This window comes from Zalophus californianus, chromosome 11, assembly GCF_009762305.2.
Source record: "Zalophus californianus isolate mZalCal1 chromosome 11, mZalCal1.pri.v2, whole genome shotgun sequence".
NCBI classification, from domain to species: domain Eukaryota; kingdom Metazoa; phylum Chordata; class Mammalia; order Carnivora; family Otariidae; genus Zalophus; species Zalophus californianus.
In genome coordinates this window covers 103,369,532-103,396,518 of record NC_045605.1, presented here as the reverse complement: position 1 = coordinate 103,396,518, position 26,987 = coordinate 103,369,532, and the positions used below count along the sequence as shown (strand labels likewise).

Below are 26,987 nucleotides of genomic sequence, written 5' to 3'. Positions count from 1 at the left end.
CGGGCAGCGTCGCAAAGGTGGGGTGATCCTGCCCTTGGTGTGGCTGCCTCCCGTCACCTGGCCTTGGGCTGGGCCAGCCACACACCTGTAAGTCGCAGAGGGAGGGCTCCTGACCTCGGTCAGGTCTGCTTCTCGCCAGACCAAAAGCCTACCGGAGAGCATGGGCTGACGGCCAGGATGCCAGCCTTCTAGCTCTGGTTGCCAGAGACTCGCTCTGCAGACGTGGGCGAGTCACTGCCCCTCTCTGAGCCTCTGTTTCCTTGTCTGTCGAATGAAGGATTGGAGAGGGTGACCGCTTCCAGCTTGGGCATGCTAAGCTTCTCATGAGAGCACAGACCCTCAGGCTGGGGCACCTGTCAGAGCCTGTGAGCTGGGCAGGGATCCTGACATTCCCTGAGGCCCATAAGGCAGGAGGGGACTGTCCCAGGCCGCCACCAGGGCCCTGTGGGTTACGGAAGCCTAGGCCAAGAGTTAGACAGCTGACTGCCTGTCCCTCCAGCGGCTTCTCGCTCTTTCTTCCTGTTCCAAGTTCACAGCTGCCTGTCTATGGTGGACACAGCCACAAGTCCCCGGAGAGTGGGAGGGAAGAGCAGGACAGGTTCTTTCACCCATTGGCACAGATGGTGTCAAACCCCGAGCCCATGTCCTTGGGGGGGGGGTGGGAGGAACAGAGCCTACCACCTCCAGCCCACCTGGCGCCCCAGAAGTCCTGGGCTGGGCCCCGGGCAGGCCAGAGTGCCGTGGGGAGGGGGCCGGGGGCCACGGGGGAGAGGCGGCAGGAGGAGGCTGGGGGCCTCTGGAAGCCTGCTGAGAACCCGAGCTCTTGGGGGGTGGGGGGGGAAGGTGTGAAGTGTGCGGGAGCAGACGCAGGCTGGAAACGAGATTTCATATCACCCATGTGTTCATTAGCTGGCTCCATTTCCACCCACAGCCTATTTTTACCCCTGCCATGTAGGTCTCCCGCCCGTATTCTAACACACCCATCTCTTCCGACCATTACATCAGCTGTCCCTGCCTTCCTGGGAAAGGTGGGTGTGGAGGTGGGGGCCGTGGGCCCTCGCCCCCACCCTGCCTGACTCTCCAGGTGGACATATGTCATTCCCACCTGGTCACACCCACCCCATCCGTCTCATGGCCTCTGGGGTGTTTCCCAGGTGACCGGGCACTGCGAGGGTGTCCAGCACTGAGGGCTTCCTTCCCGGCACTCTCCCCCGCCCCAAGCTCGACATCGGCACTGGCAGCACCCCACCAGGCTCTCGGCACCTTAGGGCTCCACTCCTCTGGAGCCCTGGCTCTTTGGACCTTGGAATGCTGGGCTTGGGTCAGCTGTCCCTTTCTCTTCAGCTTCTGTCTCCAGACCCAGAGTCTGCCCTTCTGCCCTGATTCCCGCCCCCCCTTTACCATCCGGCTGACCCCTTGGCTGTGGACTTTCAGCCCCTGAGGTCTCTGTCAGCGGCAAGTCCCTGGGTGACAGGAGGGCCCCGGGAGGAAGAACAGCCATTCCAATTCCCAAACAAGGTAGGGGTGCATCTAGCGAGCAACATGGAGACGGGAAGGTTGGTCAGTACCTCCCTCCCAGGATCCTTGGTGGCCTGGAAGCCCCCTATCCAGGATCTCCCAGTCCCAGAGCCTCAGTACTGTGGGCCCCAAGAACAGAATGCTGTTGGACCCGGGAGGGAGGAAGGAAGGAGGCCAGGACCACCCCTGGCCCCCGTGCCTTGCTGCCTTCACCCATCCTGCCCTGCATCCATCCTCATGTCATGCTCCCTGCCATCCCTTCCATCGCTCCTTGGGATCCGAATGGTGTCCACCGTGACCCCCCCCCACCCCCTGAGTGGGGCGCGGGGCAGGGCGGGGACCTGGCCACCCCCATCGCTCTCCTCGCCCCCGAACCACCACGTTTCCTCCGTCCCTGTGTGTCCCCCGCCTCCTCTCTGCCTCTCCTCTCGGCCGCCTCGCTCGTCCCCTTGTCCACCCTGCAGCCTTCTTCGCTAGTCTCCGACTAACCTTTCTTGGCCTCTCTCTCTCTCCCCCTCTCCTTCCTCCCAGCTGCTCCTCACAGGGATGTCCCTGGGCCAGTGAGGGGGCCCCTGCGCCTCTCCCTCTGCCTCTCTGTGCACTTGTCTCTCTGTCTCTCTCTGTCCTGTGACCTCCGGTAGCTTCAGTGGCGCTGACCATCTTCCCAGGCTGCTTTGCAGCTGCGCTGATGCTGTGGTGTGGCCAAAATAACTCCGACTTTCTCATACCTTCAGCAGTCAATCTGGCGCTCTCCTCCTGTCCCACTCTATTTTTAACCTGACTTTACCTCTCCAGCTATTTCGGTGCCCTCTTCCTCCCCGTGCCTGTCTGCGTAAGCACGTGTCCGCGAGTGTGTGTCCCTGTGTGTGCGCGTGCACGCAGGCGTGCCCCGCGGTGGCCGCGCCTCTGGCAGGGACCCCGGGGTGGCCCCAGGCGGGGTGGGGTGTTTCGTGCTGTCTAGGCAGGGCCGGGTTCTCACAGCAGGTGCGCCTGCGTCTGATTCTCAGGGTGTCTGTCCCTGAAACGGCTCCCCGCTTTGGTCTGTTTCAGTCGGTCCCGATTCACACGCACACCTTGGCATGCCTGGGTCTCCCTGGATGTTTCGTCTTGGGATTTAAGTGTGCATCGCCGGGGGGGTTGTGTGTGTATGTGTGTCACCTCACTGCTCTGGTCGACCTGCCTTGTTGCTGTGCCATTCTCTCCCTGGTGCCGCCTGGGTGTCTGTCAGGCTTGTGTGCACTCGTGTGTGTGTGCGTGCGTGCGTGTGCACGTGCACACCTTGCTGTTGGGTCCTGGTATCTCCCCTCCAGGGCCTGGCAGATTCCGTGCATAATGTCTGTCTGCCTGTCGTGGTCAACTGTGTGCTGGCGGCTGGTCCATACCGAGGGTGTGTGTCTAGCCTGTGTGTGTCTCCGAGTATGAGGCTCTGGGACTCTCAGAGCTGTTCTCTTGTAGCCTGTCTCAAGCCCCATGCTGCCAGTCTTCCTGTCTTTTCCTCGCTGCCTGCCCCACCTTTCCTCCTCATGAGATGTTCCAGCCTGGTCCCTGGGCACACTTTTAGGGCCCCCTTCCTGAGCCCCAGCTGGACGGAGCCTGGGCTCACCACCCAGCTGCCGGGCCAGAGAGCCCAGCTTCCCGGGAGCGGCATGGAGTCGGGGTGCACGCAGGGCCTCGCGTGGAATGGTCAGATTCGGGGCTTCTCGGTGGTGCCCCGTCTCTCTCTGACCCTGGGTGAGAGCCTTATCCCACACGCAGTCCTCAGAGCGGGAGGCAGGTGGGGACTGGGGAGCAAGCGGATGTAGACTCGTCCTATCCCGCAGGTGGCTGTTTAAATCTAAATTAGTTTGAGTCGAACAAAATGAAATATTCTGTCCTCAGTCGCACTGGCCACTTCAAATGCTTTAGTAGCCACATAGGGACGGCGCAGACATAGAACACTGCTGCCATCGTAGAAAGTTCTACTGGCCAGAGCTGTGTGGACAGTGGTCCTGACCTCCGCTGGTCAGTCTCGGGTCTGAAGGGCGCCTGTGTTCTCAGGCTGAACAAACACAGGTGGGGCGTCTGGGAGCTAGCACCCTGGGCGTGTTTGCAGAGGGTAATGACGCAGAGGGGTGACCTGGACATGCCACCTGGGGAGCCTCCCCTGCCAGATTGGAGCGAGCAGGGGTGCCCGGGGCCTCTGGGGCCGTGGGCACGCTCCAAGACCACCCCGCAGGCAGTGACTGGGTGGCGGGGCATTCTCTGGGGACCAGGAGGAGGGCAAGTACCCACCAATACAGCATCCACAGGGGCAGTCAAGCTGGATCATGCTAAGGTGAGGGAGATGGGCCCCGAGTGCTGCTCTAGGTGAAAACCAGGCCTCCCCGTGGACAAGAGCACGGCTCCTGCTGGCCTGCAGGAGAGGGTGGCTGCTTGGGTCTCAGAGGAGGTGCTGCCGCCACCCCGGCCAAGGTGCCCAGCCCAGCCCACCTCCCGACCCGCGCTCATTCGGATTCCCCCTACCTCCAGGTTGCCTGCAGGAGGGAAGGCAGTGAACACAGCCCCAGTGCCGGGCCAGACACCCCATGATGAGTCTGACCGCCGGACTGAGCCACGCTCCTCCGTCTCGGACCTCGTCAACTCCCTCACCAGTGAGATGCTCATGGTGAGAAGGGCAGGACGCCGGGGCCCCAGGCAGGAGCTGAACTGGGAGGCCGGGGCCGGGACACGTGTGACAGTTGGTGACAGCGTGGGGGTTGTCCAGTCGGGAAGGGGAACCAACATGGACTGAGTGAGCAAGGCTTGGGTTCTTTTCTCAGCTTTTTCCCCAGAACAGGCTCTCTGTGCCTCAGTTTCCTTATTTGTCCAGTGAGAATAAGAATGCCCATCTTCCTCCAGTCTCTTTCTGGGTTGAGTGGGGGTCCAAGAAACCCTACTCGTGGGAGGAATTTTTGTGATTGTAGGAGGAAAGGCTTGGGGCAGAATGTGTCCCCTCTCTCGGAGCGGTGTCCCAGTGAGGGGAGGTCTGAGGTGGAGCTCCCAGTGGGGCGAGTCTCATGTCCCTCTCTCAGGGACCTCCCCTTACCCCCATTGCTGGAGGCCAGCTGAGGCCCAAAGATAAAAGGAGAGTAGGAAACTGCCCCTCCCAGCCCTGATTCCTGGGAGGGAACAGCTGTGCCGAGAGTCTTCTGTGCACACCCTTCTGTGCACACACGGGGCTTCCAGCCCTATGGTTCTGGGGTGTTTCCACCAAGGGAGAGGTTGAGGCTCCTGTCTCACCCCCTGGTGGTAGCAGTGAGGCACAGCCTTGTACCTCACCTGTGCTGAGGGAAGAACCTGGGGAGGGCCGGGGCCCCAGGGCGAGGACCTTGTGATGGGGCAGCCAGCGGTTTGCAGGCGGCCGTCAGTCAGAGCTTTGCCAGCTCACAAGTCCCAAGGAGGCTTAGAGTATGAGGTTGGGAACCTGGTGCCTGCTGTGTTCCTACTGGACATGACCGTGGACAAGTCATTTCTGCTCCCTGGACCCGGGTCCCCTCCCTAGTCCCTCCTGTAGATCGAGGGAGAGTTTGTGGGCTCTCCAGCCCTTGCCAGTCCTGACATCATTCAGTTCAGAGTTCCCTTGCCCAGGCCCTGGCATGACAGCTGCCACGCTCTCTGGGGCCCCAGAGCCCCCGGGCCCCACCCTTCTGCCGGTTAGGGCTCCAGCCAGCTCCAACCATCCACCCCCACTGCCCCTTTCTAGCGCAGCGCTTCTCAAATTATAATATGCACACAAATCACTGGGAGATCTCGTTAAAACGCGGATTCCCACGGGGCGCCTGGCTGGTTTCAGTTGGAAGAGCCCAGAGCTCCTGATCTTGGGGTCATGAGTTCGAGCCCCATGTTGAGTATAGAGATGACTTAGATACATAAAACTTTTTTTAAAAATGCAGATTCCCAGTCAGCAGGCCTGTGGTGGGCCCTAGGATCTGCATTTCTCTTGCGTGGATCCAGATTCGGGCATCAGATTTTCCCTGTTCTAGAGCTGATCTCCCCTGGGCCTCTACCCACCACCCCCACCATAGGCCCCTGCACACCTGGCCCTCTGCGGCCCTCTCGTCATCTCCCTCACCCACATAGGTGGGCCCAGCCACACCGTCCTCTGGATGGGCCAGCCACAGCCTGCTCTCCCTCCCTGCCCAGCCTCTTAATTGGTTACAGCTTCCTGGTAGTTAGGTTCCAAGAAGGAGCAGTCCATTCCCAGCCAGCTTGCGGGCCGTTTGCTGCCCCCAGGGAGGAACTGACAGCCTCAGGGAGAGGAAGGAAGTGTAGGCCTCAGGGCCCACTCACGGGCTCAGGGCTCGGGCCCAGGGCTCAGCGGAAGCTCAGAGGTGGGCAGGCGAGGTCTAATTGCCCAGCCCTAGGCCAAAGCTGGGTCATTGTCATTAACGGTGTTGAGGAAGACAAGCAGGACCCAGGCTCTCAGAAGCTGGGGGTCAGGAGTCAGGCGCCCACAGCTGGCCAGAGGAAGGGACCGAGGGAAAGGGGTCAGAGAGGAGGCCAGGCCACACCCCCATCTGAGTCACCCCAGCCCTGGCATGCTTTTTGATGCTTGCTTCTACTGGAGCAGGGGCTCCCGCCGCGCCTCCCCTGGGGCCCTGGTAGGGGTGGCCAGTCTGGTTGCCATGGAAACAGCTCCTCAAGCTGCCCCGGCTGGTTAATTAGAGCTTGGGACTGTGGTTTGGGAAAGCTGGGAACAGGCACAGCTGGGAACAGGCCTCTCACCCCCAGACCACCGGGTTTGGGAACCAAGAGCCAAGTGACCAGAGGGACCTCAGACGGGGCTGGGGTCACCTGGGCTCCAGTCACCAGGGACTCCACCCAAACTACAGAAGGAACAGGAGGGGCAAGTGGTCTTTGCTGGCACTGCCTACTCATGCATGCCCCAGGCTCCTGGTCCCAGGGCCAGCACTGGCAGGGGCCAGGCTGCCGAGGGACCTGAGCCCATTTACACCATCCCAGGAACCTCGCAAGATGGATCTTATGGTTCCGTTCTGCAGGTGCAGAATCTAAGATGCACAGGGAGTAAGGCTGGTACCAGCAATGGGCAGGAGCGCGGGAAAACTTCCCTGGGTCGGGAAGCCACATTGTCTGTGGGCCTGGAGGGGAGCTTGCAGGGTTGCCTGGATCGGGCCAAGGGGTAGGAGCCGGAGGCACCCTCTTCCACTGTGAGGAAGAGCAGGGAAGGTAGCTCAGCCCCCACCCCCTTCCAGCTCCAGGCAGGACTAGGGTGTGGCTGATGAAGCCCCAGATGCTGGATCTGAGTGTCGGAGTGAGAGGGGGCCAGAGGGACACCCGTGATAGCTGGGCACTGACCTGGCCTCAAGTTTCAACTCACCACTGCCTCACGGGTGACTGGAGGCAAGCTAATCACCTCTCTCTCCTTGAAACCCAACTGGTACATGGTAGTGCCTGCCTCATCCAGATGTCGGAGGGAGTCGATGAGCGCAAAGCGCAGGGCACAGGGTGAGGCCAGGCCTGGTGGTTACTGTTCTTAGTGTGATTTGAATCTTCTCACCTGGGGCAGGTGAGTTCTCACTGGCTTGGGGGGATGTCTCAAAATTGCCCTGGGATGCGAGCCTGCTTTGGTGGAAAGAGTGGGCTCTCAAGTCAGAGAGGATCCATAACGCTGTGCAATCTTGGCTGTGTGACTTAACCTCTCTGAGCCAGTCTCCTCAGCTAGGGAGTGGTGGTAACTGCCTCGCCCAGCTGTTGGCAGGATTCAGTAAGAAGGTGATGTAAGAGTCTTCCGCCATGGTAGGTGCACACTATATATATTCTTATTATCTGTACTACGTACGTAGTATTTCAGAGCTTGGGGCCGCTTCCCAGGAGGAAGGAGGGGGCACAGGGAAGTCTCCTGTAGGGGAAGTGGGGAGACAAACTGGGCCAGCAGTTTCGTCCTAAATGCGGTACCACAAGTCCCAACTCGGGCTCTCATCCTGTCACCTGAGGAGCTTTCAGAGAGAGGGATGCCTGGGCCACTTGGACCCCTGGGTCTGGGCTGGGACCCAGGCAGCCAGGAAATGTCCCCAGGTTCCCATGAGCAGCCACGGCTGAGACTTGCCTGGGAGACCCTCCCCCAAATTAACTCCCCCTAGTTTTTCAAAGTCAGCATGGGAGGGGGACACCCACACCACCCTCCATGTGTATGTCCCTTGCTGGGCTGGCCCAAGGGCCAGCCCCTGGGACATGCGGGCTGAATGCAGGCGGGGCCCTTCCTCCTGGTGGTCCTCAGCCCTGGGGTGGGTGTGCTGTAGAGTGAGCTGAGGTGCTTTCTAAACAACTCTGCTGCCCAGGCCCTCTCCAGCCCCAACCAGTCAGGCCCATCTCTTGGGATGGGGCCTGGGAACCTGTATTTTTAGCATCCCGACGTGGATCTATGCCTTACACAAATTAGATGTTGCTGCTGAAAACTCGCCTCTCTCATTTTGTAAATCACATCATCCTCAACCCCAGAGAATCCCTTTCCAAAGAAATATCCTGGTAAACTCTTTTGAAATGCGAACAATCTCCCTCATCTGGGGCTTTTGTGCTGGTGCATTTCACAGTGGGCCCCGCTGGGCTGTGGAAGGTGGGACCGTGGGAGGGGAGCTCGGGGCAGGGGCAGTGGGCAGACCCAGGGCTTCCAGGGGAGACTGGGGAGTAGGGTGCACACTGCTCTGAGGTTTCGGGGGACAGGGGCTGTCCTGGCTCTGCCCCTCCCGTGTGACCTGACCGTCCTCACCCAAGTGTGAATGTGAGTGCGACGGGTCGCAGCCAGCCCCACATGGTGACCAGAGGGAAAGCAAGCTCTTCAGGCCCAGGGAGGCTTCATAACTGTGCTGGGCTGTGGTGGGGGCCCCCCCGGGGTGGAGGGGGCGGAAGCAGAACCCTCCCCAACCCTGCCCGCCTTCCCCCCCCCCCCCGCCCCCAGCTCTCCCCAGGCTCCGAAGAGGAGGAGGCCCACGAGGGCTGCAGCCGGGAGAACCTGGGCCGGATCCAGTTCAGTGTCGGCTACAACTTCCAGGAGTCCACGCTCACCGTGAAGATCATGAAGGCCCAGGAGCTGCCCGCCAAGGACTTCAGCGGCACCAGCGACCCCTTCGTCAAGATCTACCTGCTGCCAGACAAGAAGCACAAGCTGGAGACCAAGGTGAAGCGGAAGAACCTGAACCCCCACTGGAACGAGACCTTCCTCTTCGAAGGTGAGGCCGGTGCCGCCCCCGCCCCCACCCCCACCCCGAATCCCGCCTTCCCCTCCCCCATGCCCCCCACCCAGGGGCGCATGTACGCGCCGATGTGCACGCATGTACATGTGCACCGATGTGCGCGCTCGCCCACACGGGCACGTGTCTCAGGCCAGCCAACCTGAGGCGTTTCGTGTCTAGCTGCGGTCAGGTGACAGGGCCCGCCGGTGGCGGAGCAGAACCGGAGGCCGAGGAGCCCAGCCCGGACCCGGCGCCTGGGGTCTCAGCTCAGACGCGGGACTCGTCCTGAGGGGGGCAGCCGGGCGGGGAGGGAGGCGGGCCAGGACCCAGAGGGGGACCCCGGGAGTAGTGTAGTGGCCCAGAGTACAGGCTCTGGCCCAGGCGGCTGTTGGAAACCCAGCTCCGCCCCCTCTGGCTTTGTGACCAAGGCAAGTCCCTGAACGTCTCTGGGTCGTGGTTTCTGCATCTGTAAAACACGGATGGTAATACAAGGACGAAACAAATCAGCGAATTGTGAAAGCCCTTATAACACCCAGAAAACCCTTTACACCAGTTTGTTGAAGACACACCCTCTGTTCCCGTTCTCTGAGCCCTTCCTCCCGCACCCCTGCCCCACATCCAGACGCATGGCAACAGCAGCTCTGAACCATGCTCCTGGCTCCTAGAGGCCGCTGAGGCAGATGCCCTTCCTCTCTCCTGCAGACCCCCTATGAAGGCCGTCTTTGTCTCTTACCTCTGAGGCGCCAAGGTAACCAGGAAGCTGGGCTGTGTTCAGGGAGCCATTTTTGTCCCGGGCCCTTTTGGTGCCTGGACTCCGCTTAGAGAAGCCCTTATCCTTTCCTGACACGTTCAGCCAGTGAGAATAAATCCCTCCCACCACCAGCTGCCTCGGTGCTCCAGAATTTTCAGTGTGCACCCCAGGGGATCTTCCCCACCTGGTGTCCCAGCCGTTTGACACCCCACCCCTTCTGCAAGGTGACAGCGAGCTCACCTCAGATGGATCGTTGAGGGTGAGCTAGTGGGTGCTTGTCGGGGGACGGGAGGACCCTTCTCCTTCCCAGTTCAGCGTGGTGGCCAGTTTAGACATGGGAGAGGCTCAGCGCTCTGGAGGAGTATGAGGCCAGCTGGTGGGGCGAGATTTATGGGCAGAGCTTCAATCCCCTGGTCTCTTGGGCAGACGTTTATCCAGCACCAACTATGGATTGGGCGCTGTCCTGGGGACTGGGGCGGGGGGGCGGTGCAGAAAAGTCGGGGGCACCATTTGGCCCTCAAGGCATTCCTGATCTAGTGGAGGACATAGGTGTGTAGACAACCAAGCCATACTCTGCGTGGCAGATGCTGTGGGAACCCACTCTCTGCTCCCCTCGTTGGTGCTGGAAAACATTTCCCAGAATAGGGGCCATTCAGGATGAGTTCTGATGGATGAATAGGTGTTTGCTAAATAAAAAACTACCTCCTCTGCGGCTGAAGAGAGCTGCCTCTGATGTGGGGACCTCTTGGAGCCTCCAACATTTCCAGAACCATTCACCTGAATCAATGCCAAAGGTCAACTGGGCAGGTCCCCGGGGACTCCCGAGATGAGCAAGATGTAGCCCCCTTTGGAGGGAGGAGGAAGCCCTGACGGAATTCAAGGGCTGGGAGTTTGGGGAACACAGGACTTCCTCTTCCAGCACACCTGCTCCCGTCAGAAGCAGTTCTGCTGCTAGCGTCTGGCTGAAAGTGCTAGAGTCCTCCAGAGCTCTTCCTCTCCCCACATCTTCTCCACCAGCCAGGCTAAGGCGTCGGGTGTCCTCTCTCCTTCCTGCTCACACCGTGGTTCAGGATCTCACCACCTCAGACCTCCAGGCTGACCTGCACCCCCTGTGCCTCCCAGGCCGGTCTTTCCTCAGAGGAGACCAAGCCTCCCCAGGCCCAATGACTCCAGCTTCAGCCCTTCCTCAGGCTCCCTCCCCTGGCTCCCCCTGAAGCCTCCTCACCCGCTCCCCCCCAACACACTCTTGCCGCTCCATTAGGCCATTTGACTGCCATTTATTCATCTTTACAAGTATTGATTCACTTAAACAAATATTTACCGAGTGCCTACTACGTGCCAGAAACTGCTGGATGCTGGAATCTCATGGGTGAGGGCAGAGAGTGCCTCCTGAAAAATCCTAGCCTGGTGGGAGTCAGGCCCAAGGAAACAGCTGAGTCTCTGGTACAGCCCGTGGTGCGTGATGTGAAAAGAAAGTGCTGGAATCTAGAACAGGGGACCCAACGCCATCTGGGATGTCAGGGGGGAAAGCCGAGACCTGTCTCGGCCAGGGCAGGTGGTGGAGGCACCTCTAGGCAGGAGACACCGGGTACTAGAACTCAGAGAAGGAAGCTGGTGTGGCTGGAGCCCGTCATTGAGCGGAGAGTGCTTGCCACAGAGGCCGGGAACGGACAGCGGGCCAGGTTGTACTGAGGGACTCGAAGCCAAGTCAGGGCGCGCAGCTTTTACTCTAAGTGCGCTGGGAGCCACTGAAAGGCTTTAAGCAGGAGAGTGTTGTGATGGGATTTCTATTTTTAAGGGATCACTCTGCTGTGTTGACGATGGACGGCAGGAGAAAGTGCGCAAGCAGGGAGGGAGGTTTGGAAACTCTGGTGACTGTCTAGGCAGAATGTACCAGCAGCTGGGATGAGGGAGGTGGCCGTGGAGAAGGACAGCTTCGGGATCTGTTGGGGAACAGTGAAGGACAGGCTGATCACTGGAGGGAGAAGTGCAGCATCCGAGGACACGCGTTCACTCCTGTTTCTGTGTCTTTGCCACTCCCCTCCGCCCGAGGCCTCCTGGGGCTGGCTTTCTGGAGGCAGAGGCCGGCTCGGACAGTGCCACTTGTCCAGGCTTGTCCCGGGATGATGGGCATTGGCAGGGCTGCCCGGGGAGAGAGGGGCCCCTGCCCAGCCACCAAGACAGACGCGTGACACAGGAGTGCATAAATGGTCCCAGTTCTGCTCTTTAGTAGCTGGGAGACTGCGGGCAGGTAATGTAAGCCATCCAAGGCTCTGTCTCCTCGTCTGTAAAATGTACAAGATGCCGTCCACCTTGCGGAGTTGTCAAGAGGGACAAGAGTGATGGTGACAGGATGCTTCAGGAAGGTCTGAATTCAGCTGTTGCACGCCATACCTCAGTGGGGTGGCAGCAGGTGGGCACAGGGCACAGGGACTTTGTGCCCTGGAGCGTCGCCCTGCTCAGGCCCCGTGTGGCCCCCCTGTCCCACTCTTCACCCGTGCTGTCTGTCCACCAGGTTTCCCCTACGAGAAGGTGGTGCAGAGGATCCTCTACCTCCAGGTCCTGGACTATGACCGGTTCAGCCGCAATGACCCCATTGGGGAAGTGTCCATCCCTCTCAACAAGGTGGACCTGACCCAGATGCAGACCTTCTGGAAGGATCTGAAGCCATGCAGCGATGGGAGTGTAAGGCCCCACTTGTGGGCCCCTGGCTTGGGGAGCTGGCAGGTCAGGGCCGGCAGATCGGGTCCTAGTCCCCCTGCAACCTTGGTGATGTCAGGAGGGTGGTGGGGAAGGCGCAAACGGGCACCCAGGGTGCAGAGTTCCCACCCTTGGTCTCAGCACCGGAGCTTGGCCCCTGGGGGGAGCTGCCTGAGCTGTGGTAAAGGACCTGGCACCTGTGTAGGGAGGAGGGGGCCCACGGGGGGCAGTGCACAGAACTGCTGGGTGAGGAGACACCAGGTGTGACAGAAGTGACAGATGGGGGTGGGTGAGCACCCGGGCCAGGACAGGGAGGGACCTGGGGCAGTGGGGCCAGCCGGAGAGTTCTCTAACTGTCCCCTGTCCCCTCGTCCCCACACCGCTCCTGTTCTCCCTCCCAGGGGAGCCAAGGCAAGTGAGGGGCGGGGACACCCTTCCCCACAGCCCAGGCTCACCCGCAACCTTTCCCTCCCAGGGGAGCCGAGGGGAGCTGCTCTTGTCTCTCTGCTACAACCCCTCTGCCAACTCCATCATCGTGAACATCATCAAAGCCCGGAACCTCAAAGCCATGGACATCGGGGGCACATCAGGTTCTGGGGATTCTCAACACAGAGGGTGAGGGTGGATGGACCGGGGAGGTTCTGAGGACATGATGGTCATGCTGGATGTGGAGAGCAGGGTCTGAGCTGTGGCACTCACCCCTGACCCTCTCACCCCCACCTCTGGTCTCAACTCCGATGCCCTAGAGCCCTAGGGGGACCCCCTTTGGAGCACCCTTAGGGTCTGTATCATCTTGGACTCTGTCCTGACCAGAATCAAGGAGAAGGGGAGCTCTGTGGTGGGAGACCTGGGCTCCAGCACCAGCTCAAACACCTGTCGTCTGTGGCCTCGGGCAAGACCTGGCCTCTGCGCGTCTCAGTTTCCTTGTTCATAATAGGGCACTAGGTTAATGGCCAAGGTCCCTTCCAGTCTGTCCATCCACTGGTCCCCCAGATCCCTCTCGTTGCTTGGGGCTTTCCTCACCATCTGGGGAAAGCATACAGCCCCTCCTGCCCCGGCTGCTACTCCTGGAGAGGGAAGGGGATCCTAGGGAGCCCCCACCCGGTCTCTCTGACCTCTCGTCTACCCGTCCCCCAGACCCCTACGTGAAGGTGTGGCTGATGTACAAAGACAAGCGGGTGGAGAAGAAGAAGACAGTGACGATGAAGAGGAACCTGAACCCCATCTTCAATGAGTCTTTTGCCTTTGATATCCCCACGGAGAAGCTGAGGGAGACGACCATCATTATCACTGTCATGGACAAGGACAAGCTTAGCCGCAACGACGTTATTGGCAAGGTAGGCGCCTGGCGGGTGGGGTGACACACCTGTCCTCGCAAGAAGCAGCAGAGGCGGTGGTTGAGCTCAGGGCTGGGCCAGTCCCTTCCCCTCTCTGGGCTTCCCTTTCATCTAAAAATGAGGGGATAGGACAAAATCTTCCCTAAGTGTCCTACTGTGGGTTGATCAGCTCAGGACAGGCCACTAGAAGAGCAGGGAAACGAGGAAGTGGAAGAAGGACGTGGCTTGGGTCCCCAAAAGGGAGTTTTCTGGACAGGATCCTCAGGCAGGGTGAGGACCTCAGAGCAATGTCACCCAGGTCCCATCTTCAGAGGGTGAGCTCTGTGGGGCAGTGTCAAGACCCGCAGTCGGACCGCGGGTCCAAAGACCTGGCTTCGGTTCCCACCTCATCTGCTGCTAAATAGCTGTATGACCTTGGACAAGCCACTTGTCTCTCTGATGTCCAGTGTCCCCATTTATAAAACAGACCCAATAGTACCAACCTTCTAGCTTTCACAGGGTGGTATGAGAATTGCCTGCGATCTGTGGATGTTCCCCTTGTAGAAAGTGACCTCTCCTCATCATAGGCTCATCAAAAAAAATCCATGTGCCTGGCCTTGAGTTTTTCTAGGATGTCATTCTGTGACATAAACCCTTCAGTTTCTGTACTTTGAAATGTCTTATCCCCATGTTCGTTTATGGTTTAGTGTTGAGAGTTTGGGCTTGGGAATCAGATTGCCTGGGCCCAGCCCCCATCTTGACAGCCATGACCTATCTGAGCCCCATTTCATTTCCACAATGAAAGTAAGACAGTCCTAACCTCACAGTGTGCTGAGATTAAATAAGACAACATGGGTGAAATGCTTGGTACAGTGCTTAGAATGTATGTGTTACCTGCCATTATAATAAAAGTTATTTTTGAAGCATTCCTATTATGGGCATGTTTGTCCATTGGGGCATGGAGCTTTGACCAGGAGCAGTGCAGGAAGCCAGGGATGAGGGCAGGTGGAGGGGAAGGGCAGATGCCAGGAGCACGTGAGGAAAAAATATGCGTCACCTGGGGCACGGCCCTGTATGGGGTAAACGAGGAGTGACCCGGACCCCCATGGGGAAGAAGGCCAAGATGGAGGCTCCTTTCAGACAGGGATGGAGAACTTAGCTACTGGGGCTAAGGGAAGCAGCTGACCTCAAAGCAAGGCCCCGGAAACATGCCCGGCCAACCTGTGGTCACAGGTGGCACCATTCCTCAGGGCAGTGACACCCATACCCTAGCGGGACCCTGTGTTCCGAGCAGGCCTGCAGCCTGCTGAGCCCCCGCCTTGATCAGCTCAGGCCAAGTAACCATATCTACTTCGAAGCTCTTTGGAAGCTTAGCCTTTTGGAGTTGGGTGTTCTTGAGATAACCAAGTATAGCTCCTTCTGAAACCCATCCTACCTTCTGTTGACTGAGCCAAGGTGGAGGAGGATTGGTTCTCACTTTGGCCTGGGTCCCTTAGGGAGCCCTAGGCTTCTAACCAGCCTCCAGTCACAAGGTTGGGGTCAGCTGGGGGACCATGCACACAGCTCCGCGAGGCTGCGAAGCCCCTAAGACAGAAGCCAGCTGGGTGGGGCCGGTAGTCCAGAGCCAGAAAGGCCTAGATGTAAATTCCTCTGTACTACTTATTAATTCCATGACTCTGGGTGAGTCTCTGCTCTCTGCACCTTCGTTTCTCCATCTGTAAAATGGGGATCATATACCTGCCTCACGGGTAAGGATTCGGTGACCTGTATGTTTAAGGCCTTGACCTCAGTGCCTGGTGTGCTGTAAGTGGCAAGGAGGTGGGAGCAATGGACAGTGAGAAGAGGCAGACAGTGGCCAACAGGGCAGGGAAGGGCATGGGGCCAACCGCCTCCACCCCCACCGCAAAACAGGTCAGGAGTCTAATTGGGAAGGGCCAGGCGTGCCCAGGCACCCAGAGGGAGGCACAGCAAGGAAAATAGGTCAGGCTGGCGGGGAGGAAGGAGGGAGCCTCTGAGGGTAGGCTGTCACTGTAGGCGGAGGCCCCCTGGTCCCCGTGATCATGATCTTAGGGTGCCAGTGAGGAGCTGGAGCGTCACCCCCTGGTGGGGGCAGGGGACAATGCCTCCGAGAGTGTCACTGAGACTGTGCTCTTCCCTTTCTCCCCAGATCTACCTGTCCTGGAAGAGCGGGCCTGGGGAGGTGAAGCACTGGAAGGACATGATTGCCCGTCCCCGGCAGCCGGTGGCCCAGTGGCACCAGCTGAAGGCCTAAGTGTGGCCACGGGAGGCCCAGGGGGCTGAGGGCCCGGGTCCCCATCATGCCCTCACCACTTTATGCACAATGCCCGGCCTGGCCCCCCGCCATAGGTGAGGGGAGGACCCTGAGGGCTTGGCCAGGGAGGGGTCCCAGGAGTCAGTTGGGCGCCGTTTCTAGGAAGTACCAGCCTCATCCTCCACTGGTCCAGCTCTGGGGGAGGGGCTCTGGGAGCCATTTTCCTGCTTTGCCCCTTTCCTTCCTGACTTGCTGATACTAAAGAAGTGGGGGAGAGCGTGAAGTCCAGACAGGCAGACGGGCAGATCCCTCCAGAGACCCGCCAGGTGGGCACAGTCCCCCGTTTTCTTTCAGGCAGTGCCTGGAGTGGAGAGAAGCTGCCCTCTCCCCAGCTCCCAATGTGGGCCCAGGAGAGGGGAGGCCGAGGCGTTTGGCCCCGGCCTGGCCAGGAGAGGCCCGTCCCAGGGCAGTTTCAGGTGCCGGCTGGGCCCTGAATGCCAAGGATAGTATATAGCCTGCTCCAGGGTCCTGGAGCCACAGCCCATGTACTTGGTGTCGCATCCACCGTGTGTGCGCGTGTGTGTGTGTACGGGGGTGGGGGCACGCTTCCCCTGTCCGCCTGGGGCCAGCCGTGCAAAGAAGGCAGGCTTTCATAAAGTGAGGCAGGGTAGGAGGCCAAGAGAGGTCAATGCACAGAGCAGGGGATGGGCAAGGAGAGGCCGGTGAGGGGTGAGAAGTGAAATGTGGGGCGGGGGAAGAGGCCCGAGAACTTGGCTGCTCCCGCCGCCCCCACCCGCTGCCCCTCTCTGCGCCTTGCCGAGCAATTTCACCTCTTGAACATCATTTCACAGCTTTTAGGCACCTACTGCGTGTATCACATTCCACCAGGACCCCCTCCTCTCCTTCTCAGGGGTCCCAAGCCCCCACTAGCTCTCTTCCCTAACACCCTCGCCCAGACACCCTCAGCCTTCCCAGATCTCAGATCCCAGCCAAGTTGGCAAAATTCTCCATGCTTCCCAGATTCCTTCCCTGTCTGTGCAGCCCTCTGCCACCCCTCCATCCCCCGAGCTCTCGCAGACCTTCCCTTCCCTTCCCTTCCCTCCCTCCCTCCCTCCCTTCCATTCGGGGGCCCGAGTCTCTGGCCCAGCCTTCTTTCCCCACTGCTCCCAGTCCCTCAGAGCAGCTCCTTCTGCCCCTCTCAGTTCAGGCAGACGAAGCAGGCAGAAGTCCAGATTCTACAAGTTTTGAGGTTGCCCCACACAGAGAAGTCAGGGCTTCTCTGCCTCGGCTGCTGCAGAGACTAAAACTGGCCTCCCCTTGGAGACAGCAGATTCCGGGATGATCCCTGCTTAAGCCTGCTCAGCCCCACGAGGGTCCTGGTATTGATACAAGACGGCGGGCAACAGTCTCAAGTCCAGGGGTCCGCCCGCCTGGGCCTGCCACTTCCGGCACAGGCCGCCAGGTGGCGCCCAGACACCACGTCGGTGGCCGCGGCCTGGGACCACAGTTCTGCCCGGAGATGGGCTTGACCCCAAGGGGGGACTCTGGATAGGGTCCCCACTTACAGAGCACGGCAAAAGCATGGGAACTTGGGAGCCATTTTCTTTCAGTAGGCTGCCCCTTGAGCTGCCCGTATCAAAATGTATTACACTGAAATTCACACCCCTGCCCCCATTCCCTCCCCCTAAGGATCTGGAGGAATATCATACAGCGTAGGTGAATCATTTCGTAGATTGAAGAGTGCTCTTGTAAAGCAAATAGTCACCCACATTCCTTGTAAATCCCAATTTTTCTGTATTGTAGCTTTGCTTAAAATGGGGGCCTGCCCCAACCGCGGGGTCTTTACTGGGCGGGCTGGGGACCAGACCCCCCAGCGGGACGGGAAGGCAGCAACTCCGAAGGCTGTGTGGAAGGGATCAGAGGGTTTTGTGGGAAGCCTTGCAAGGCGAGGGATCTGTCCTCCTCCATACCTCCCTCAGATCCTGTGCCCCTCCACCACGCGGTGCCAGCCCCGCCCCCATGGCTCCCTGCCTGTTGCGCAGCCCTGGGGGGAGGGATTGAACCAACCTGCAACGAGTGGGCGGGGCAACTGCATCTCTTTTTTCCGAGCCCCGCCGACGGGGCTCTTAGCCAATCACATGCAGAGAGCATCTTCGGGCGGAGTCTGTTCCCAACCTGACCCACCCAGGCAAACTGGTGAACCAGTGAAACCTGCCTGGGTTTTCCAAGCCCCAGAGACGCCGCCGCCGGGAGGCCGCGGAGGGGCGACAGGTGGTGGGCCAAGGGCCCGGTGGGCTGGTACAGGAGGAGACGGGTGGTATGCGGTGAGGGCGGGGGTGGGCTAGGGCTAGAGGAGAACAGGGAATGGGGGAACTTGAGGATGGGGGGGAAGGGCACAGAAGCCCTGCCACCATCCCAGGACCTTGGGCAGATCACCCACACTCCCGGGGCCTCAGTTTCCCCATCTGTAAAATGATGGTAATAATACTTCACCTACCTCATAGGGGAGGTTGTGAGGCCGCCGTCACCAGACCTGGGGGTTGAGGCAGGAGGACTGTGAAGGTGCTTACCCGGGAGCAAAGTATTATTACTGTAGCCTGAAAGCAAGGCCCACCTGCCCCTCTCCCTGCAGCGTCTCCAAGGATAGCCGAGGCTGGCCTGGGCCCATCTGTCTCTTCTCCACCGTGTCCCAGGTCCCTTCATGAGCGTCATCTGCCGTCTTTGTGGGTGCCCTAGACTTAGTTGTTATCTTGTTCAGGTATCCTTTCTTGTGACCATCTCCCTACGTAACTGCTGACAAATTCCACCTGCCACAGCACCCCGCACCTGCCCACTGGCGCCAGACGCCAGGGAAGGGACAAGGAAAACAGCCACAAAAAAGCCAAGGAGGCCCCCAGAGCCCCCAGCCCAGCTGGGGCCCCAGGGGTGGGGTTGGTGGCCGCTGTTTGTATTGTGTTGGAGTCCTTGAGTGCAAGTGTTTTATTCTAAAAAAAGAAAAAAAGAGAGACAGAAACCCACTATCGCAAGAAAAAAAAATTGCAGCAAAGAGAAATGAAGAGATAACTGAAGAAAAAAAAGAAAAAAAGGAAAAAGAACCATACAAAATTTTTCCACCACACGCACCCTCTAAGCCAGCAAGATTTCCTCTTTGCAAAATCATATTTTTGTGGGAATGGGCCCTGCTTTTTGTGGCAGGGCTCGTTCTGATCAATAAAGGATCATGACAAAGTAGGGCCTCGGCTGTTTCCTCCGTGGGTCCCAGCCCTACCTCACCTCCCGGGGGAAGAGGCAGTGGGGCGAGGGGAATGGGGAGCCTGGGACTGAGTCTCCCTTTATCACCTTTGGGATTTGGCTTCACTGGTGAGGAGGCCTTCCCTGAGCTTCCAGCCCCTCCTCAGATCTAGAGTATGAACCCACCAGCTGCCCAGGAAACAGGAGAGCAGCCATATTTCCTGATCGGGCCTGAAGCGAGGCTTGTCGGGAGCGGAGTCTCCTTGAGACCCTCTAGCTCACCCAGTCCAGCATTACCTCCTTCAGTTCCCAGGGGACCGTCACCACCCTCCAAGGCAGGTCAGACAATCCAAAGCAAGACCCTCCACCTTGCCTACCACCCCCTGAATGTTGACTGGCCCGTCGTGGTTTTGGACCAGCGTCTCCTTCCCGGTCCTTGCGGGGACCAGGAAAGAGTTCCAGATCTGTTGGCTGGATCTTTGGCTTCTCTCCACCCTTTCCCGGTTTAATCCTTTAGGATTAGAAGAGTCTTTCCAACTCAGAAGAGGCCATGGCCAGTCCCAGTCTGAGGAAGCTGGGGCCCAGTGTCTTCCTTCTCCAGCCGCTGTGGTCCCCGGGCAAGTTACTTCCTTCCCCGGGACCAGTGTCCTTAGTTCACAAAAGAGCAATAACCATCCCAGCCCATTCCCTTCCCTCCCCACACAGCCTAGGGGAAGCCGAGGCCTGGCAGCTCTCAGGCTACTTTAGAAGGAAGGTGCTACATCTTTTGCAGACACAAAAGGAACAAGTGCGCCTCTGTTACCATGTGTCCACCTACTGGCCTTGCCCCGCTCCAGAGTGAAGAGGGCCACCGCACCCCTGCTCCCCAGCACCTGGGGTGGGCAACTGCTTCCCTGCGCTGCACCAAGAACCCCCACCTAAAGCTGCCTGCCCTGTCCCCTTCCCCACCACGAATCTCTTCCAACTCAGCTTCAATGTCCCGTTAAAAGGTGGTTTTCTTCTTTTGGCTTCTGATCTCTGTCCCAGAGATTGGAGGGAGCCCTAAGGTCAGGTAAGTAGCCTGAAGAGCATGCCTTGCCAGAACTTCTGTTCAGGATCTCTCTGGAAAGCTGGGCCCGAAAGCAGGACCCCTCACAACCTGGCAGACGCAGCAGCTCCTCGCGCGGGGCTCCGGGGCTCCTCCTGGACTTTTTGCCTGGTTTGCCCGCCTTCACCTTGTTGGCTCTCCCAGTATCCATGCCTTCACCAAGAGATTTGCCCATCTCTCCCTGTGCCTGGGACCCCTGTCCTCTGGTGTGCTCTTCCTCACGCAAGTCCCTCCTGGACGCTACTGCTTTCCCGAAGGCCGTCCTGGGCCACGTCCTGCTCTCCACTCCTTCCCCCACAAAGACAACGGAAGGACGATGCCTGAACACACTGTGCGCCCCAGCCCACGGCTCCCCTGGCCATCCGTGTCCCTTGAAGATGCCCCACTCCCTGCGTCTGTGTCCTGCGTGTGTGTGTATGTGTGCGTGTGTTGTGTCTTGTTTAGATTGTAAGCCCCCCTGGGCAGGGACCCCTGTCTGAATACATGTTCCATGTGGCACACCCGGGTGTGCTAATAAATGTCCATCCTCAGAACAAGAGTGCCTGGGTGTCTGTCTTAAGGAAGCTTTGGGACAGGTGGCTGAGCAAGGCAGTGTGGTGGCATTGGAGGCAGGAGGCGGGTCTGCGCAGGGCCCCCAGTTCCCAAGCACCGTGTTCTGCTCTCCCAAGCCCCAGAGAATGAGTGGGAAGCAGGGGATGACTGTAACAAAGCTCAGAAAGGACACACATACACACACACACACACACACACACACACACACACACACACACACACACACGTCTCTGCCGCTCTGCTGGCCAGGTCTGGCTACGGGGAGGCTCCAGGAGAGGGCAAGTTCCCACCCATTCCACACGGAGACCTGACCATCAGCTTAGGACAGAGGGGGTCTCCTATGGTGTGGATTTAGCCCTGGGTTAGGCGGCCTGAACCCCTTGGATGAGCAAGTCCCTTCCCTCCCTGGACCTGTTCCTAGCCCTGCCACTGCCTCTGCTTGTTTGTCATCACGGTCACCACTGCCTGCCCTCCAGCTCTGGTCCCTGACCCCTGGGCACGCATACAGTTCTTGCAGAGCTACCCCACCATGCTCCCCCGAGGCCCGCCCACCGCTGACTGCCCCGCACCAGCCGGGCCGCTGCACACATGGCCACCGTTACAGATGCCCCTCCAAAAGTCTTTTCCCCTTCCCCCTGCTCCCCCAAGGCCAAATGAGAAGTCTCAGGCAGTTGAGTGGGGGGTGAACTAGGATTCCCAATGCTGTGCTCTCTTCAGCACTGAGGGGATCTGTGATGCCCAGCTGTCCTTGGCAACGGCCCCCCTCCCACCCTGATCTCTCCATTTCCAGATGGAGACGCAGACACTCGATAGTGCTCTCAAGCCAGGAGTTAGCGCCCACTTTAACCAAGCTGTCTCATTTCCCGAGAGGAACTGGCTTCTGGTAGTGGAGCAAGCAAGTAGCAAAGCCAGGAACTGGGCCCCGACAGGTGCTTCCTCTCCCTGGAGAGAAGCTCAGCCTTGGCAGCCCCTGCTTGGCTAGTGAGTGGCCAAGGACGAGGGAGCCACGTTTGACAGTGCAGAAAGGCAGGGGGCCCTCTGGGCCTGGACATGGCCCCGGGGGTATGCCTGGGAACTTTGCCTCACCTAGAGTTCTCAGGCAGGTGCAGCAGGGGAAGAGGTACAAGGAAACACACCAGCGAGAGGAAGGAAATCTGGGCTATGGGGGCCAGCATTATTCCAGGGTGACGTGGCTCCTCCCGCACCCTGACTTCCCCTGTGTCTAAGATTTGCATGAAGGGAGATAGAGAAACATCAGGCTGCATGACGTTCTGAGCTGTAGCATCACACGTAAATGAACCCAACATCGTGTGTGCAGATGGGGAAACCGAGGCCCAAGGGACCACGACGTGCTCCAAGTGACTTGGCCAATAGCAGAACTGGGACTGGAACCCACGCCTTCTGAGCCCGGCCCTGGGGTTATTTCCTCTATGCCATGGTCTGAGTCACGGAGCAAGAGGACAGTCTCTGGCCAGCTGCGTGCAGTTCCTACCTCGAGTGTTCTTGAGATCTCAGATTCCTTCCGCCAAGTTCCCAGACCCCAGGAAGGTCCACTGACCCTGACGGAGCTCCAGCCAGGGGAGCAGGGGCACCTGAAGAGTCCCAGGAGGGAAAAGGTCTGCAGCTGAGCCCCAGACCCCCTCATCCTCCTGGAGCAGGCAGCAGCCTCCAGTCTGCCCCACCCACCCGCTCCTTCTGTCCCTTCGAGGCCTTCTCTCTCACTTGCAAGCCGCCTGCTCCCAGAGCCAGCCCAAGCCCCCTCTAACCCAGGCCCAGTCCGGTGACCAACAGAGCTGCTGGGCCAGACCTGACCTTTGGGCCTTGTATGACATCAGCCCTGTTGCCATGGTCATGGTGGCCCGGCAGCATCTTCTCATGAGGAGATGGGCCTCTAGGCTTGAGGCTTTATGATGTTTTCTTTAAAACTTTCTTTTTTTTTTCCCCCAGAACAATGAGGGGAGAAAGTAATACCATAACTGAGTAAAAAAGAGATAAAGAGGGAGAGACTAAGAAAAAGGAAAACGGAGTGAGGGATATGGAAGGAGGGAAGAATAGACACATGGAGAGGAGGCGAGAGAGGGGGCTGAGTACCAGTGAAAGAAGAGAGAAAGGTCAGCCCAGCTTGAGGGAGATTCAGATTATATTAAGAGCTGGGAACCTTCGAAGCAAGCTGGAAAGAACAGGGAAGGGAGTTGGGGGGGGGGGTGCCTGGCGGGCAGAGTGAGGGAGAGCGAGACAGGAGGCCAGCCTCGAGCAGCCAAAGCCAAATGTAACTGAGGACAGGCGCTTGGTCCCCAGGCAGGACACAACTGTTGGCCATGGCCTGCCTGACGCAGAGCTGGTGCACACGGGCAAGACGGCAGTGCCACAGGGAGCCCAGGTTCCCCACAGCCATGGGACCCGGTGCTCCCAGGGCTTATAAATAAACAGGCATGTGGGAAACGCACATTCTTTCTCCAAGAAATATAATTTATGTTTACGGCCAGTTTTTTTTTTTTTTTCTTCCTAAAGAAAACACTACCACGTGGGGCCCCTGCCCCTGACAGTGTCCCTGAGTGTCCCCAGCCCTGGCCCCCTCCTTCCGTTATTGCTTGGATGGGAAAGATCTGGCCCTGGGAATTGCAGAACGACACCCCACTCCTCACCCCCTGAGGCTGTCCCTGGTGACGGAGTGGAGGCACACAGTGCTTGTCCCATGCCCCACGCCGTGCCAGCCACCCCGACTGTGCCCATTTAAGGGAATGGAGAGTGCAGGCAGTGGGAGAGGCTCTGGAACAGCCTCCCAGGGCAGAGAGCCTCTCTCCTCCGCGCAGGAGGCCCTAGAGGCACAGTGGCTTCTTTTCAAACTTGACAGCTGGAAGGCTCAGGCTGTGGGGAAGGGGGAGAGAGCGCTCTGCTCCCAGCGAGATTCCAGGCACAAGAGAACAGAACAGAATCAAAGGCAGGGGTGGAGACCCTGCCTTCTAAGCGCCCCCTCCCCCATGCAAGTTTTAGGGGGCCTGGGAAGGGAGGTATGTGCGATGAGCCCCAGTGGAGGGGCAAGGGCAGCTTCGGTGTTAGGGCCCCAATCCCACTTTCCCACTTCTGTCCTGGGCACTGGCGCTTGGCCCAGGCCCTCCTCCAAGGACAGTTTGGGCTCACATGGGCATGCGGTCCACCTCAGAGGTAGCTGCTCCTGCACCGGGAAGGGTGGGTCTGGGAGATCCAAACTCCAGGAGGAGGAGGGCTGGTGTGGCACCCTGGGCATCCAGACTCAGCCAGCGGGGGTGATTCTGGGGAGAGCACGGACACGGCGCCAGGAGGAAGCCAGCATCCCCACTGTGCTGTCAGTGACGCTATCAGAGGGGCCAGAGCCAGAGGGGACTAGACGAGCCGGGACTTCTCCGTCTGAGGGCTGCCCAGAGACCAGCCAGGTGGTAGGCTGCTTACCAACCGTATGTGAAGATGACGCCCAGGCCTGCCTGTCCCTACAGCTCGCCCCAAGTGGCCCCTCCACTGCCCCAAGGTAGGGGTCCACCGTTCCCACAGACCTTCCCAGAGCCCCTCCTCCCAGAATGGCCCAAGTCCATCACCCAGAGCATAGGCTCAGGTGCCCAGTCCTGGAGCGGCTTCCAGGGCGGGGAGGCTGCCCCCGGGGGGCCCCAGAGCCCGGGGGCCACCGCCCCCTATGAGTAGGTCTTCTTCCTCCTCATCCTCAAAGGCCCGAGCTGGGCGCCGGGGCGGCGGCCGGGGCGTGGGCCCGTCGCGCTCGGCCATGCGCTCGACGGCGCCCTCGCCCACGAGGAAGACGGTGTCGGCGACGCGCGGGGGCCCAGTGACCGGGTTGTGGTCGTAGGAGAAGACGCGCAGGGCGCGCAGCGGGTGCAGGTCGGGGAAGCCGCCCAGGCGGTTGCGGTCCAGGTCGAGGATGTGCAGGCGGCCCATGCGCAGCAGCGCGGGCGGGAACTCCTCGAAGCGGTTGCCGTAGAGCCACAGGCCGCGCAGGCCCGTCATGCGCGGCAGCTCGGCGGGCAGCGCGCGCAGCCGGTTGTCGCCCATCTGCAGCGACTGCAGCGCCACTAGGCGCAGCAGCGGCCGCGGGAAGCGCCGCAGGAAGTTGCCCTCGATCCAGAGGCAGCGCAGGCTCTGCAGCTGCGCGAAGTCCGCGGGCAGCGCCAGCAGCCGGTTGCCGCCCAGGTAGAGGCGCGTGAGGCGCGGCAGGCGACACAGGCCGTCGGGCAGGCGCTCGAGTTTGTTGAAGTCGAGCGCCAGGATGCGCAGCTCGCGCAGTTCCTCGATCTCCTCGGGCAGCTCGCGCAGCCCGGTGCCGCTCACGTAGAGCTTCTGCAGGCGGCTCAGCGCGCACACGGCGCTGGGCAGCCGCCGCAGCCGCCTCCCGCTCAGCTCCAGCTGCTGCTCGCCGCTGCGCAGCTGCTCCTCCGCGTCCGACGGCAGCTCGTCCGGCGTGGACTCGGCGATGCCCATGGTCACGGGCCCCGGCCCGGGCCGCTGCCGCCGCCGCCGCCGCCGCCTCCCGGCATCGCCCCGCCCTGGCCGCCCCCGGGTCTCCCCGACGGGGCCGAGGCCGCGCCGGCTCCGGGGCCCCCCGCCCCGGCCTGTCCCTGCGCCGGGAGGGGGGCCGGGCCGGCCCGGGGAGGAGGCGCCCTCTCGGGGCCCCCGCCGCCGCGCTGCGCCGCCCGCCCTCCGGCCTCCCCCGCTCCCTCCACCGGAGGCCGACTGGCTCGGCTTCTCGCTGACTTGCGGCTCCGCGACCCGTCGCCCTGGCAACCCCCGACGCGTGTGCGGCTGCCAATGAGGCGGAGGGGGGGGCGGGGCGGGGCGGGGCCGAGGTGCCACCGGAGCGGGGTCCCAGCGCCCGGGCCCGCCCCCCGCCGGCCCAGGCGACCCGCCCCGGGAGCCGGCGCACGCCGAGGCAACCCAAGGTCCGCGCCCGGAAGGCCGGGCACTGCGCCAAGACCGACACGACGTCCGACGCTGTCTACACCTCTAGCACGACGAGCTGTTTGGCGAGAGGTTGTGTAGACTCGGAGCAGCAAGTTAGAAGGAACCGAGGACCTAGGAAACCCGGAGCGCGACCCGGGACTCTGGCCGAGTGGCTCTCGGGGAGGGACTGAGGGGCGCGGTCAATGCCGGCTCTTCGTCGCCAACGGCTTGCACCCCTTCTCACTTTAGGATAGTAACTCGGAGCGGTGTTCCTTTCCGGCCCTTTTCAGGGTGGGTCACATCGGAGACTTTGTGCCCCGCCCCAATCCCCCGGCCCCGCTGCCAACAGGTTCCTCGTTAGTGCGCTCACGCTCCAGTCTCCTGCCTTGTCCCTCCAGCTGCGTTCGAGGTCTGCGTGTGGCTGCGGTGGGCAGAGGACTGGGACACGTGAGCCCCTTTGAGCACCACCAAGGATGACCACTGTCATTCTGTAACTCTCTTGCGCATGCTCCCACCAACAGCTGTGTGCCCCTGCCTCCTTCCCTCCCATTCAGAGCCCTCCTGCCAGAGCACGTGGCAGAAACACCCGCTCCCGTTTCCTCCGAGCCCGCCACGTGCCCAGCGCTATACTAAGAGCATTGCACTGAATCCTTGCAACACGTCTGAGGTTGGTACCCTCATTACCCCAAAGTTAAAGGCGGAGAAACTGAGGCTCTGAGGGGTTTCACTTGAGCTGGGTGACTTGCCCAAGGTCACCGCGCTGGTGAGCGGCTGGGATTTGTGCTCTTAATCATGTACCGCACTAACCTATAGAAACAACGAATTTTCTCACCCCGGAGGCGCTAACTCTCCTGCCAAAGCTACAAGGAAAGCATCGTTAGTCCCATGTGAAAGATGAGGAAAGTGGCCTGAGAGGGATTAGGAAACCTGCTTAAGGTCACCACAACCAGTAGAAGTTACATCCAGGCAGCGGCCTCTGCAGGCTCGATGCCTCCTCCATCCTGCCTCCCCTTGAGCCTGGCTGGTGTGCCCATGTAACTGACCCTGTCCCCTGCAGCACCCTGACCTTTGACCCACCCCCACCCCCATCCCCACCGCAGGCAGAGAGGGAGGCCAGCCCAGGGGCAGAGACCAGTGGCCAATGCCAGGAGAGCATGGAAGCTGGAATGTCACCTCCCGCGGCAGACAAGTTTATCTCCTTCGCTGCAGCACCATGTCTAGCACGTAGTAGGTATTCAGTGAAAACTTCTAACATTTTTTAAATGGAAACAAACTTTACATACCATGAAATGCTGAGATTGTAAGTGTACAGTTTGATGAGTTTTGACAAATATAAACACCCATGTAATATTTCCATCACTCAGAGCTCCCCTGAGCCTCTTTTCAGTCAATCCCCGCCTCCCAGAGGCAACCATGAGTGTGACCTTTA

At 60.0% G+C, this 26,987-nt stretch overlaps 2 protein-coding genes and 1 long non-coding RNA gene across 18 annotated transcripts in view; 1 reads left to right on the top strand and 2 right to left on the bottom strand.

Moving 5' to 3' along the window:
* The window catches only part of SYT7 (synaptotagmin 7), a 63,119-nt gene extending 42,511 nt beyond the window's left edge, over window positions 1-20,608 (top strand). For 14 of the 16 annotated variants that reach the window (XM_035722830.1, XM_035722828.1, XM_035722826.1 and 11 more), the window contains 6 exons: window positions 4,027-4,162; window positions 8,453-8,723; window positions 11,993-12,162; window positions 12,653-12,767; window positions 13,315-13,514; window positions 15,661-18,107. In XM_035722830.1, the coding sequence (XP_035578723.1) occupies window positions 4,027-4,162; window positions 8,453-8,723; window positions 11,993-12,162; window positions 12,653-12,767; window positions 13,315-13,514; window positions 15,661-15,765 (997 nt within the window). In that variant the 3' untranslated portion in view covers window positions 15,766-18,107. Of the gene's footprint in view, window positions 1-4,026; window positions 4,163-8,452; window positions 8,724-11,992; window positions 12,163-12,652; window positions 12,768-13,314; window positions 13,515-15,660; window positions 18,108-19,701; window positions 19,719-19,768 lie in introns of those variants that run through there. The other 2 variants (XR_004819415.1, XR_004819416.1) reach the window with 2 other exon arrangements.
* Window positions 17,935-22,415, bottom strand: LOC118356078. The gene is made up of 4 exons (XR_004819417.1): window positions 22,358-22,415; window positions 22,128-22,227; window positions 18,263-18,298; window positions 17,935-18,060 (listed from the first exon to the last, which is right to left on the bottom strand). It is a non-coding gene; the product is annotated as an uncharacterized LOC118356078 (long non-coding RNA).
* A 668-nt stretch (window positions 22,416-23,083) lies between these two features.
* Window positions 23,084-25,194, bottom strand: LRRC10B (leucine rich repeat containing 10B). Its single transcript, XM_027577980.2, has one exon. The coding sequence runs from the start codon at window positions 25,097-25,099 to the stop codon at window positions 24,221-24,223; it is 879 nt and encodes a 292-aa protein (XP_027433781.1). The 5' UTR covers window positions 25,100-25,194; the 3' UTR covers window positions 23,084-24,220.
* Between the last annotated feature and the right edge of the window lie 1,793 nt (window positions 25,195-26,987).

What these genes read in the sequence shown, in the direction of transcription:
- LRRC10B (XM_027577980.2), bottom strand. Translation starts at nt 25,099, where the DNA reads ATGGGCATCGCCGAGTCCACGCCGGACGAGCTGCCGTCGGACGCGGAG.